At 44.9% G+C, this 14,130-nt stretch overlaps 1 protein-coding gene across 2 annotated transcripts in view; it reads right to left on the bottom strand.

The window, feature by feature from the left end:
* Positions 1-14,130, bottom strand: part of Plxna4 (plexin A4) — a 420,278-nt gene that overhangs the window by 135,964 nt on the left and 270,184 nt on the right. For both annotated transcript variants that reach the window (XM_010611730.2, XM_033757685.1), the window contains exon 4: positions 13,479-13,610. In XM_010611730.2, the coding sequence (XP_010610032.1) occupies positions 13,479-13,610 (132 nt within the window). The remainder of the gene's footprint in view (positions 1-13,478; positions 13,611-14,130) is intronic.

The following is a 14,130-nucleotide window of genomic DNA, read 5'->3' as shown; positions in this document are numbered from 1 at the left end:
CAGGTAGAATATTTTGTCCCTAGGTTTTAAAAGCATTTTGATATGAATTTTTAAGTGTGACACTCATTATCAGCAACAAAATCATAAAATAAAAAAATATCTCCAAACATTCTTTTTTCCCCCAAAATGGTCTTTCCGTGCCACAAATTTTGTCTAAATGTACTTACTTTCTTACCCATTGTTAATGTGTTACCTTTATATTGAAGGAAAAGTTTAAGCGTTTATTTTTTAAAAGTTATCAGCAAAGTGGCATACTCTGACAGCTGCTTGTCAGAACTGAAAAGGTCAACAAATGTGGAACATTTTGGTTCTTTTAAAAGAAAAATGTTTAATTATGTTTCCACGAGCAGCAAATGTCTGTGTTGTATAAAAAAAATTTAGCATGGTCACTTCCTTATTATTGCAGTGTTATAAAGAACTATTCAAAGGATTGAGTTCACACCACTTATAATGTCTGTCATACCTAAATTGCAAATTTGTAGTATTCTGCAACTGAATCATCCACTAGGAATGGTAGCTCCAAGCCCTCTAAAATGTGAGCTCTCCTGCACCTCTGCATTTTTTTTTGGTACCAGGAATCAAACTCAGAACCTCGCACTTGTAAGGCAGGCAGGATGCTACTGAGCTAAATCCCCACCCCGTGTGTGAGTGGCTGGCCTAAAATAGTCATATCTTGGTACTCCCTTGCCTTGAAACTCAGCAGATTTGGTACTGGACACATTTTGGCACAAGAATTTTGTCCTGGTACTTACTGTTTATTTGGTACTTGAAGCGCAGGGTAGAGCTTGGCGTCAATTGCCTCATGACTTGCTACACTTTCCACCCAAAACAATTTATTTCATACTCATCACTTCTTTTGGTGCTCATCACACCTCCTGGAACCAATGAACAAGTACCAAGGTAGCACTAAACAACCAAGAATAAATGATAAGAACCAAGAAGGGCAACAGTCACCGGTATTAGCAGGATATTAAAGGTGCACAGTCAAATTCCTCATTTTAGCTTTAAAAATAGAGGTTCTGGTAGTTTATTCTTGGGTGATTAGATCACTCTTAGTGCTTTTTAGCATGGAAATGCATTTTAAGACCACTATACCAGGGAAACAAAAAGAACTTTAAAGTTTTAAAGTTTGATCTTTGGCGTTTTGGAGCAAAACAATACACAAATAGGGCACCCTCTCTTATATCACTGGTGTTCAATTTTAGCTACTGAAGATAAAGTAATACATATTTGAGAATAAAAAGTGCTCCTTAAATTAAGAGCTATCTGAAAAGATGCAAAACAGTACAATCTATTAATCGCAGATAAAAACAGTATAACTCTGAATGATAACAGTAGGTAAGAGGAAGATTGCAATAGTCTTAATGAAATGTATGACTTTCAGAGAAGACAGAGAACAATAGATCAAGGTTGGGGGTTAACCCCGAGCTGAAAAGGGCTCCATGGACCTAGCATAGAGACATCAAGTCCTGGGAATTTTTGTGAGATTAGCAAACCAAATGCAAGGGATTAGCAAAGAATCAGCTGTCTTGACCTCTTGGGGGGACCTTGAGGAACTTTTGGAAAGAGCCCCCCTTTTATTGGAATCACTAATGTTACAAATGAGATGCCAGCCTGTGCATAGAGAAGAAAAAGGATTAGAGTGACCAGAATCAGCCTAAAGCCAGGGAGAGCCACTGGGAAAAGGGAAAAGAAACTGCAGGAGTTGGGGAAAGAGAATTCTTTCCCAGCTAGTGCTCTCTGTAATGCACTAAGGGCTCTGGGTGCTCTGAAAAAGTGAGCACTGAGGTCAAATGCATCTGAGGGACACTGTCTCCTAAACTGGTCACCCCTCTGGAGCTTGGACACTGGTAATTCCCATTAGCATACTAAACATTCTAAGAAATGCCACAGTCAAGGTATTGCTCAACTCAGATTTCCCCAAATGTATTTGGTCAAAGAAACTTAAAAAAAAAAAAAAAATCCAGGCAGGAGAAATTAAATTATTTCAGTCTTCACCAGGTTCTCCCTAAATTGTGCCTTTCCTGCTTCAAGACGCCCACTCTGCTTTCTACTCTGGTTATTGAGTTCAGGTCTTGTCTCCCTCAGGCATCTGCAGTTATTCATTTTTTCTTCCTCCTCAGTACCCAACCTGTGACTTGGAAATCACAAACCCTAATTAAATATTTGTTGAATTGAATTGGCATGCCTCTGGCGTCTGCAACGGGCTCTTTTTATAGAAAACCTTGGCGCTTAACGAACGTTCATTGTACATCTTTTGTCCTAAACAGTAGATAATATCCTTATCAGTTCCGTACATAATATCCTTATCCTTCTTATTCTTGACAGTAAATTATAAATGCATCCTGCTTTACCTAGCACAGTGAAGAAGCCAGGGACTAGTGGTCGAGCTTGCTGACACTGTACGCTCTGTGTGGATGGGTGCATCCTTCCACTCTAAGATCCTTCATTTCAATGATGGAGAAATCTTAAGCTCCTAGCCTTCTGGACAGGGAAGCAAAGCTTTATCTGAAAGGGCCCCTTCTCTTACCTGAAGGAAACCTCAGGCATGATTGGTGCCCCCCATCACTGCCAAGGCACTGTGCATCTACTAGGATGTCAAAGGGCTTCCCAGGACTTGCCAATTTAGGCTGTGAGTCCAGAATGGCCTGGAAATGTGACCTGATGGAGAGCACCTAGTCTGTTCTCCATCACTTTTGGCGCCAAGAATATAGTGATCTAATAATCCATGGAAGCTATAGGAGTGGGCTTATGAATGATGGAATGAATCCCTTGACACTGTTGGTGGGAATATAAATGGGTACAACCATTATGGAAATCAATTCCTCAAAAAACTAAAAATAGCAATTCCACTTGACCCAGCTATACCTCTTCTAACCTTTCTAAAAGAGTTAAAGACATCATATTACAGTAATGAATGCATACTCCTATTTAAAGCAGCATAATTCATAATAGTTGAATCTTGGAAGTGTCGCACAGATAAATGGATAAAGAAAATATGGTATCCATGGTGATACATGCACACCCATGTTTATAGCAGCACAGTTTGCAATACCTAAATCTTGGAAACAGTCAAAATGCCCATCAACTGATGAGTGGATAAAGAAGATTTTTTTTATACAGTGGAATACTATTCTGCCATAAAGAAGGATGAGCTTCGGGCATTAAAGCTAAAGTTGGGCCTGGAAACCATACTCTTAAGTGGAATAAATCAGACACACATACTTGCATAACAAATTGTTTCTGTGGTCTGAGAAGCCGAAAGTGAAAATAAGGACTGAAATGTATAATGGATGTTGGGAAGAAAGTATTCAATTGGGAAGGGGAACAAAGGAGGAGGGAGAGAGAAGGGAAGGAGGGACAATAAAAAGTGAAAATAGAAGGAAAAATGGAAGCAAAGCTTTTGTACATAGGGAGGGAAGAAGGCTCAAGGGGGAGAAAGGAATAAAAATAAAGAAAATACGGTATTTATACACAACAGAGTACTACTCTGCCATAAAGAAGGATAATTGTGAGTCATTTATAGATAAATGGATGCACTTTGAGACCGTAAGTGAAGTACACCAGCCACAAAATGTTAAATATTGCATGGTTTCTTTTATATGAGAAACTCAAAGTATAAATTATTTAAAGAACAAAATAAAAGATAGTTGATAGTAAATGGTCTACTATGGGAAGGGGTTTTGGGAATGTGGGCAAATGGGAGGGGGGAAGGGGAAGAAAAAGGGTCAAGGTGAGATATGTATATGTACTAGGTGCCCACAACTAATGTATTTATAATGTATCATTGATATATGCTAATAAAATATCTTGAAAAAAAGATTTTAATTCCTATTTCTAAATTAAACCTGTTACAAAACCACTGGAGGGGGCATTACAGATGGATTTTTTTTTTCCCAGTGAAATACAGACACCCTTATAACAGTTGACAGCAATAACAATAGGAATAATAGATAAAGCTAAGATTGATAGAATCCTCATTCTATGCCAAGTACTGCTCTCAGAATTTTATATGCATGTTCCAAATTACTCATTGTCACTACTGACAATGGTCACTGTGGAACTATTCTCATTTTAATGTGGAGAAAACAGAAGTATCTAGAGGTTAAAAAAGTATCCCCAAAAGGTCAAGTAGGAAAGCTAAGATCAGGCAGCAGAGTGCCCAGTTCTGGCTGTGACTCACCCTCAAGCCTCCCTGATGGAAGCGAGTGACAGTCAGCACCAGCGCAGAGCCTCTTGGAGGAGGATATGATCTGTACTTTTTTCTGTGCTCCTTTGTTCTCTTGCTCAACTTTCTTTAAATAATATCCAGGTCGTCTCCCCGCGATTATTACACATCCTTCAGAACCATCACAGCTGCATCTGAGTCAGTTTCAAACTCATGTCTCCATTGTCTTCTGGTAATACTTGAGACACACTTAACAGACTCAGATGAGGTACAGTTCTGCCATTTGTAATTTCTCCTTTTATACCAATATCATATTTGGTAAAGTCACGCGATGACACAAATGCCAAGCAGTCATCTTGAACAATGGTATGAATTGACACACACCTAATTTACTTTGGAAAATGTCTCATCAACATGCAAAACTAGTGCACAATTCATTTGAAAGTAATGGTGTTTCCAGTCTTTCTTTCTGACAGCACTCCAGTGCCAGTCCATCCTGACTCATGGGATTTAACTACTTCCACCCAGAGGACTGGTTTTGCATGCTGTCTTTCCAGGCCGCTCACAGAACTGCAGATGAATGGCAGTCTTGGGAAACACCCCAAGAGCTCTGTCCTCTAGACCGGAGTCCTTGTATCCCACAAAGAATGTGCCCTTCTAGCTACTGTCTTTTTCTCCTCAGTCCTAACTCTACTTTCAAGAAAGTGGGGTTTCCTGAGTGCTCCCCTTGGCAGGACTCCTATTTTCAGGGCCTTCCACACTGAGTTTGCTTCACCCTTGCTTTGCTGGGCACCCAGGTCATGCCCTTCTTTCTGCATAGTGCCTAGCCCTGAGCTGGGCATACAACAGACACTTAATACATACCCACAGTGGGATGGCATGCAGCCCTGGGCCTGGGTGCCCAACGTGTGGAGTCTTCTCATACATTGCTAAGTGGAATATTAAAGGTGGTTGTCTTTTAAAATGGCACTTAGAGTGGCCAAAAGCAATAGGATGCTGACACTAAGTTAAGAGCAGGAGCAACTGTCAAGGAAATTGCCAGACAGATGCTTAATGGAGCTCAGGATAGGAGAGCTGCCAAAGCTTTCCTAATCACCAGTCCTCATATTCCCTCTCTCTCCTGCCACTCTGTCTTTCTCCCTCACACCCTCCTATGCTGTATCCTTATAAGCCATCATGTTCTGGGGCAAAGAACAGGGGAACAAGCCATTGTCCCATCTTCCCTAGATGTCCTGGAAGATGAGGCACCAGAATCTTTTCCAGCAATTTAGTCTATGGTAGTTTTAATTGTAAAATGCCCTATCCGTGTGGACAAGTAGTATGCAAAGAACAAGTCCACAGAGCCCCGGCAAGGTGACCAGCTTGCTTTCTAGCTAGGGAGGGAGACATGGGCTCCTGGCCCTTCTCCCCTGGAGGACACCTTCACTGATATGAAGGGAGTCTGCACCTTTTCATTTTCCGTGGGGATGGAGACAGGCAGGAGAAGCAGGGAATCCTGGGTGTAGCTGGTGCCAGGGGCTGAACTGGCCTTTGGCCACCAAGTAGAGGTTTATCTAGGTGTTCCTGCCCCTGGCAATGATCCAGTTTTTAATAGTAACCATGATTAGGACCAGGGATTTAGCTCAGTGGTTCTGCCACCTGCCTCGCAAGCACAAGGACCCACGTTTGATCCCCAGCACAAAAAAAATAAAAATATTAAAAGCAACCATGATTATGATGGTGATGGTGATGGTGGTGATGTCAATGTCCGCAACTGACGAGGAGCCTGCTACCTGACAGGGACTTTTGCACATACTAACTTTAATCCCCAAAGCACCAAAAGGATCATTTTTTTATCCCTTGCATTGTGCACAACTGAAACATCAACAGCTTCGGTGAGTTGTCCCAGGTGGTAGGTGTGGTGAGTGTGAAGGGCCATGACGAAAGCCAAGTTCATGATCTACTCGTGACCACTCCCACGGTCTCCAGCCTGTGTGCACTTCTGCCTTTCAGTCACCTCCAGGAACCATCTACGAACCATTTTGACCTCCCAGGGAGGTTACCAAGCTGGACTGCACTCAGATCCTAGAGACATTTCAGCCTGTGTGAGCGGATGGAGAAGCACATCTGTTGGGAAAGGAGAGTGGTGGGGTGGAGAGGCTGGTGCACTGTTTGTCACTATGTGGGCAGGGCTAGCGCTGCCTGGAGCTCTGTATGCCCTAAATGTTGTACGGGGCTCTTACCCCACTTACATCAGGGTAGAACCAGGGAAGCCCGATCCAGGTGACCTCCTTTACTGGGTGGAGGGTCAGCAGCGAACACTCACTGTCATCACCTCATTCCTCCACTCTACCTCCCACACGAAGCTGGCCTTCTAAGATGCGCTTGGTCATTCAAAAATGGGGTGCGTAACTTCCCTGCTGGAAAGAGAAGAAAATATCTGCTGTCTGCTCCCACAAAGCCCCTTTTCCCTGCTAGAGAGGGCTGGGAAAGACCCAGCAAAGGGGCCTGAGCCCTGGCTTGCAGCGTGGATCCTCTCCCTACTCGCTGGTGACTTTGCATAAGGTGCTCACACCAGTTCTAAGGCCAAGGGTAGTAGGAGAGCGCTGCCCCAGAGCAGACAAGGAGTCTTCCGGTTCCATGGGCTTAGGATCACTGGAGAATTCAGGCTATCAGTGCTTGGGAATCACAGGGAACTAGTGGGGAGCTGTCTTGCCTCCTGCTCCTTTCAGTTCTGCAGTGGTAAAATGGAGAGGTTGAGCCTCGACTGAGAAGAAGGGAGAAGCGGGAACATCCTGGCGATGACACATGAGAGCTATTGGAATCTACACCAGATCAGCAGGAAGGCTCCCACCTGAGTGAAACTGGGTGAATCACTACATCAGCTTTTCTTTTTGCAAATGCGTGAGATGGCTCGGTTTCCTGTCACTCACTCCTCAGCCTGTGCTTCATGTTTGCTCTCTAGGAGCTATCAGACCCAGCCCAGTCTGGGTGCCAGGAGCAAATGACCAAATGAGTTGTCAGTGTCAGGCATCTAAACACAAACCAGAATGGACAGCTCAGCTCCCCAAGGTGATGGAAGGGACTGTGGAGAGACAGCAGCATTGTCACTGCCAAGCACACCACATGAGAGAAGAGTTGGGGACCCCACGATGCCGGAGTGGGAAACATTTTCACAGGATCTTCCCACCTCTGGCTGCACAAACTGCCTCAGTGGCAGTGTCTTCTGTGAAATTAGTCTGCAGACCTTCTAGATGTCAGACTAACATTAGCCACCTCAGAACATCCCCGGGAGGTGGGCTGAGGTCAAAGAGGGACATCAAGGTCCAAAGATGTGATGATGTCCCCTCAGCAAAAAAGACATCTTCAGTACAGGGGAGGATGAGTCTTTCTTGCACCAGCATCCCACCTTCCCTGTGACTTCTTCATGTCTCAGAAACTCTTAATATGCAAAAGTCACAATCCCCTCTTTCTCCCTTCGTACAGGTTAACTATCTCTCTGTCTCACAGCCTGAGCAAAGAACTTGAAAATAAACAAAGAGAGAAGGGCATAGAAGGCCACTGTTGTCCCTTCACCTCATGCGTGCCTCTGCCTCTCTGGGATCCCGTCTCTGAATGCACAGTTTAATATCACCACCCTTTTACTCCTACCGGTGCTCCTGATGTCACTTACTGTTCGCTTTCCTTTTCTGTAGCCCTTATTGCCTGTTAAGCTATGTGATGGTTTATTTATTATGTTGATTGCTTCTTGGCTGCTTCCCCTTGCTAAAATCATGGGGATATTTATCTGTTTCTTTGTTGTTGTATCCCTGATGCTGCAGATAGTGCATAGCACATAAGGTCCTTAGTGATGCTCTCGAACGAATGAATCAACTGTCCCTGGGTAATGTATTATAAACAAGACGGTCCTCACTGCTTCACAACTAGATTGTGGAGGAGAGAGCCAGGCAGAGATGGCTTTGCCTGGACCTGCTTTCTCAGGTAACTCAGAAAGCAGGTGACTGACTTCTCCAGGCCTATTCCTTGCTCCTGAAGGCCTCTGTGTTCTCCTAGTTCGTAACCAGGGCTTTAGTGCCAGCAGCTCAGCAGAGAAGACAGACTGTGGGTGTCACTGGGCAACTGGAAGCAGATCATGCTCAACAGAAGTCAGCAAAACAAAGGACATGATGAGACATGGTTTTCACCCAGACACAAGTGAAATCAATCACAAGAAAGCAAAAACGTGTGTTGTGAGCCCTTGGCTAGCAGGTAGGGAAGGGCTGGGGAACGGGATGGCAGAGATGTTGAAATGTAATGAGAACCTGCCAGTTTCTCTGCAGCTATCAAAGAAGAGACTTGCCTTGTCTGGGGACAGCCTCTGCTTCCTGTGAGGTCACTGCTGGGTCCCAGGATGCCCCCACTCTGTCACCTCATCTCTTTGCTGACATGTCCTCTCACTTTCTGCCTATTGGCTCAGCAGGTTTTTATTAGTGGTTTCAGTGTGTGTAGATAGTCCCTTGGGGTGCTGGGGTTCTACTAATACATATCACACATGTACACATGTATGCACAAAGCAAGAGCAGCTGACAGAGATACACAGAAAGGACAGACACAGGGGACAGTGTGTGTGTGTGTGCGCATGCACACACACACACACACCTATACACACACAGGCATGCCAGAGAGATGCTCAGAATTGTGGAAGAAAGGGAAAAGAGAGAAATGTAGCACTGAAAGAGACAGGCATATCATGACAAAATGACAAAATGACAATAACATCTCACGGCACGCATTCATGTGCTGCAGGAAAAAGTGTCCACGGTAAGCACAGATTGCTGAATGAGAAAGAGAGGAACTCACATAATCACAAAATAGAAACAATGTCCTGGCTACAGAATTCCACAGGGGAATAATTAATGTACTCTTGGTACCAGATACTGAGCTAAGAACCTTCTGTGTGTGGTATCTCACCGAGTCCTTGTCGCCAACCTGAGAGATGAGTGAGACGAGTCCTACTGACTGGATCCCCATCTACAAATTGCAGATGAGGCTCCGCGGGAACTGAGCGGACATCTCCTCCAGTGGTGCTGCCCACCACCTTCTGCTCTCTCCCCTGGCGGCAGACCCTCGACATCTCCAGATGTCACATCCCCATCTCAGGCCTTTGTGCTCACTACTCCCTCTGTCTGGGTCATTCTTCTTCCCCTGACCATCGCCCACCGCCACTTCACTGTTTTCTGCTTTTTGTTTACAAGTTTCTTCTGTGGCAGACTTTTCCAGACAGCCTCTTCCAATGAGCATCCTCCTGTCTGCCGAACGTAACTTTACTCTTCCTGAGTCGGTTTCACTTTTCTACACCCGTGGTGGTGAACCTATAGCACGCAGAGCCCTCTCTGTCAGCATGAGAGCCAAGTCATCCCAGTAGCTGAGAATCAGCTAACAGTTGAAACAAAAGGCTCAAGACTCACAGACATTTTGAGATCACATTAGTTCACTCATTCATTCATCCATTTCGTGCATAAGTATTGAGTACTTATGTGTCACACACTGTTCTAGGGGACTGTGATATAGAAGTGAGCCTAAAAGACAAAAATCCAAAACTCTTTATTCTCACAGAGCTTACATTCTAAATGAGGGAGATATGCAATAAATAATAAACATAACAAATATATATTTTATAGCAAATAAGAAGCACATAAGCACTATAGATAAAAATAGAGCCCAGTGAGGAGGCTGGGTCTGGGTCGTAGGCCAGTTAGAATTTCCTTAGGGTTCTGGGGAGGAGTTGGAAAAGATTCAGAGGCGAGACTCTGTAAAGGAGAACTCCACATCAAGGGAACAACTGAGCAAAGATCCTCAGCGGAAGCATGTCTTATATGGGAGGACTGTCACAGGGGACATCTCTGTGTCCAGGGCACTTGCCCCTGCCTGACTGGGGGGTGGGTAGTGAGAGCAAGAGGACGAGTGGAGGATGGTGAGGTCAGACGTCTTGGTGTAGGTGGCAAAATGCAGAGTCTGCTGGATCTTCATAAGCACTTTGGCCAGCAGAGGGATTTAACCAGAGGAAAGACGTGACCTAATTTAAACTTTAAGAGATTAAACACTACACTGAGGAAGTACTGGAAAGATAAGGGTTGGAACAGGGAGAAGACCTATGGGGGAATACTGCAAATACTTGGGTTCTATCAGTGGTAATGGTTATGAAGTAGTGAGAGATAGTCATATTCTGGAAATATTCTGTACTCTTGGTACCAGATACTGAGCTAAGAATCTTCTGTGTGTGGTATAGTCATAAAATATCCTGTGTGTGGGGTAAGAGATAAGGAAAAGAACCAAGGGTGACTGTAAAATTTGTTACTTCACTGGCATGGTTGCTATCATCTGATCATCTGAGATGGAGATGAATACAAGTATGGTGTGTAGAGTTGGAAGGTGGATTGGCTTTGGACATGTCAAGTTGAAGATCTACAAGTTGTACAAAGAGAGATGCTAGGTGGGCACCTAGTGAGTCAAAACCTCCTCCCATTGTGAATAGGGTAAATCAGAGGAAGTATGGCGGCAACAGAAGGAACCTTTCCTAATCAACTTGGGGATGGGGATCATTTGGAAAAAAAAAAGTGCAGCTTAAGATTTCTTGGCCTACCTACCACATGGTAAAAAGAAGTACCCTCAGGTCTGGGACACTGGGAAAACCCTAACTCTCTGGTTGTTAACCAAAGCCAGAGTCCTGCAATCTCTATCTAAGTCTTCAGCATCATCTCCAAGTAAAAGGTCCCAGCCTTTGGAGCCCCAGAGGGCTCCAAATGAGGCCTCAATGAGGCCTGCTACCATCAGGAGTGGTGAAGCCCACAGCTCTTTCACTCCCATCAACCCCACAAGAACATGTTGGGCCCCTGCTGTGGGTGCTGGACCCAAGGAAATGACCAAGAGAGATAAGGTCCCTGCCCCAAGGACTTCTGAGCTAGTGCACACAGACAGAAAACAAAACAAAAAACAAACAAACAACAAACAAACCCAAAAGGCACTGGGAGGAATAAACAGAATGATGTAACAGGAGTAACCATAATGCTAAGGTAGGAAATGCTTTGGATAGGGTGGTCAGCAGAGGCATCTGTGATGCTATGATGTTTGAGCAAAACCTACAGGCAGGACAGGGGGCTAGCCAGGGAAGCTGAGAAGGCTTTCCCAGCAGAGGGGACAGAGAGTGAAGCAGGAAGGGGCCCAGCAGGTATTCGGGCAGGAAGGAGGCCCTGGCTCGTGCAAGAGGACTGAAGAGTGGGAATCAGTCCCACACAGGGATCCTGGAATTGGACTTTATGCCAAGAGTGATGGGAAGACACCTGGTGAAAAGTTTGTCCCACATTGTGGGTTGTCTCTTCACTCTGTTTTTGTTTCTTTTGCTGTGCAAAAGCTTTTTAATAAGAAGAGATCCCACTTGATTGATTGTGCTAGTGCATGTGCAACTGAAGCCTTGTTCAAGAAATCTTTTCCTACACCCATGTCTTCAATAGTTCTACCTAACCTCTTTTCCAGCTGGTTTAGTGTTTCTGTTTTAATATTTAGATCTTTAATCCAGTTCAATTTTAGTTTAGTGCATGGTGAGAGATACAGGTCTAGTTTTTTTTTGTTTTTGTTTTTTTTTTTGGTACTGGGGATTGAACTCAGGTCCTTGATACAGGTCTAGTTTTAATCTTTGGCAAGTTGAAACCCAGTTTTTCCAGCACCATTTATTAAAGAGGCTGTCTTTCCTCCACTGAGGGTGTTTGGCTCCTTTGTTGAAGATGAGGTGGCTGTGGGCTTCACCACTCCTGATGGTAGCAGGCCTCATTGAGGCCTCATTTGGAGCCCTCTGGGGCTCCAAAGGCTGGGACCTTCTACTTGGAGATGATGCTGAAGACTTAGATAGAGATTGCAGGACTCTGGCTTTGGTTAACAACCAGAGAGTTAGGGTTTTCCCAGTGTCCCAGACCTGAGGGTACTTCTTTTTACCATGTGGTAGGTAGGCCAAGAATTATTTTCACCCATAACCCACCCCAAGTGTGGGACAGACAAAGGGAAAGATTTGCCCTAAGCTGCTGGCTCCATCTCAGGCATTTCCAACCTCAGGGCAAAATACTCTGCTCTTGCCCGACAGGAGGCCATGCCTAAGCCAAGGCAGTCTGAAAGAGGGGACCACAATGGGTCCCAGTGTGGCTGAAGCCAGTAGATGAGGGAGCCCCACACTGAGAGGAGATGTAATTGAGCTCTTAGGGAGGGTGGAGTTGTTGTGGGCTGCCAAGGCATAATGCATAAGCCCTGTGGGTGGCATAATGTGGAATTCATCATCCCCTCTCTGCAGAAAGGGGACAGGCAGAACAATCCAGACTCTGTCAGCAGGCTCCTCTGGAGAGTTCAGACCATACTAACGAAGATGAATAAGAGGGAGATCTGTTCCTCATGGCTGCTGCCTCTGCCACTCAGAAATAAGACATCCATATTCATGGGGTGGAAGGACAGCTCCCAGGGGTGACCCATCTGACACTGACATGATGGAGCAGAGGTATAGCAGTGTTGATCCACACTTGGGGTGGGTTATGGGTGAAAATATTCTGGGCAGTGAATTAGGGGATTCTAGGAAACACCCTTAATTACACAAAATTTCTAAGGGGAACCTTTCTTTGCCTGCTGCAGAATTACAACTCTTGGTCTGAGCTCAGGGAACCCTGATGAAACTACTTAGTTCTCAACGCAGTTCCAGAACCAAGCCCAAATGTATTGCTTCCTGATTATTTTCAGCCAACAATAATTCTGACACCTATCCAATCTTGGCTTGGCCTCATGGCATCCACTGGAGGGTCCACAAAGAGTTGTGGATACACATGAAGGCTCAGAGCACAGCTTGTACCATCTCATCTCATCACAGGCTATTTCCTAAATCTTCATCCACCTGGCCATTCCAGGACACTCTAATGACTAGGCTATTTTGGTAATAAATCTTTGCCCATGGAAGACCTCCAGGATCCAGGAAGGTGAATGGTAGGATATTAAACTCTGTGTAGGGAAATCTGGACCAGCTTGGGCATGTGTACCATGTTTCTTCAAAAGCGAGTAATGCTGGCCCTGACTGCATATACATCATCATTTTGAAGCAAGTGGATTTGTTCTAGACTCATGGATATTTTGCTATTTCAAATGTCTCCGGTCTAGTTACAGCACACCCAGCTCTAGTCCCCAGGCCGCATATCTGAAAGGATACACACGGAGCCAAATAAATCAAATACCTCTCTGCAGCTGACCCCCTGCAGTTTCTATGGAGCCACAGGCTAGTATTTAGTTGCAAGACAAATGTCTAACAGAGCCCAAAGAGCCTTACCTGCCTTTCTGACATGATGTAGAGCTGCTCGTGATCCTTGGAGAAGGCCATATCCCGAAGGACTGGACCAGGATCTACTACCTGCACAGTCTCGTATTGGAGGGCATTGCCCCTGGGTCCGTCCACTCGTATCTGCAGAGAAGAGGAAGGGGAAAATCAGTGTAAGCTCAAATCCTACACTGCCTACAGTCACAGCCCAGAGACCTTCCCAACAGTCAAGGGAGAAGCAGTGGGCTTTGTACCACTGAGCGTGGAGGCTGAGGAAAAGGGGTGGAAGGGACACAAGCTCACCATGGCCTCCTCATCATAATGGCACAGGGGAGGGGAAGAGAAAGATCAAGCTGGGCACCAGCACTTGTTTTCTATGGTTCCTTATGTCTCAGGCTCAGATCTTTAGGTTCTTGTTGTTTTTTGAGAGAATATGATAGGACTGGGAATGCAGCAAATCAGCATCATTCTGCACCTGAAGGGTAACATTAGTTGCTATGTTTGTGAGTATAAGACGGTTCTGGTGTAAGGATGTGGGCTAATTCTTTGAAACTGCTACCCAGATATCTTTGGTGCACTTTAGAGAGGCAGCAGGCAAAGAATCAACCCCAGAAATGTTGCATCAAGTGGTCTCTTTTCAGCCAGGGAAACTACTGGCTTATCC

Source organism: Fukomys damarensis, unplaced genomic scaffold (assembly GCF_012274545.1).
Source record: "Fukomys damarensis isolate Sample0158 unplaced genomic scaffold, DMR_v1.0_HiC HiC_scaffold_4, whole genome shotgun sequence".
Classification (NCBI taxonomy): Eukaryota; Metazoa; Chordata; class Mammalia; order Rodentia; family Bathyergidae; genus Fukomys; species Fukomys damarensis.
This window is presented reverse-complemented; position numbering and strand designations above follow the sequence as displayed.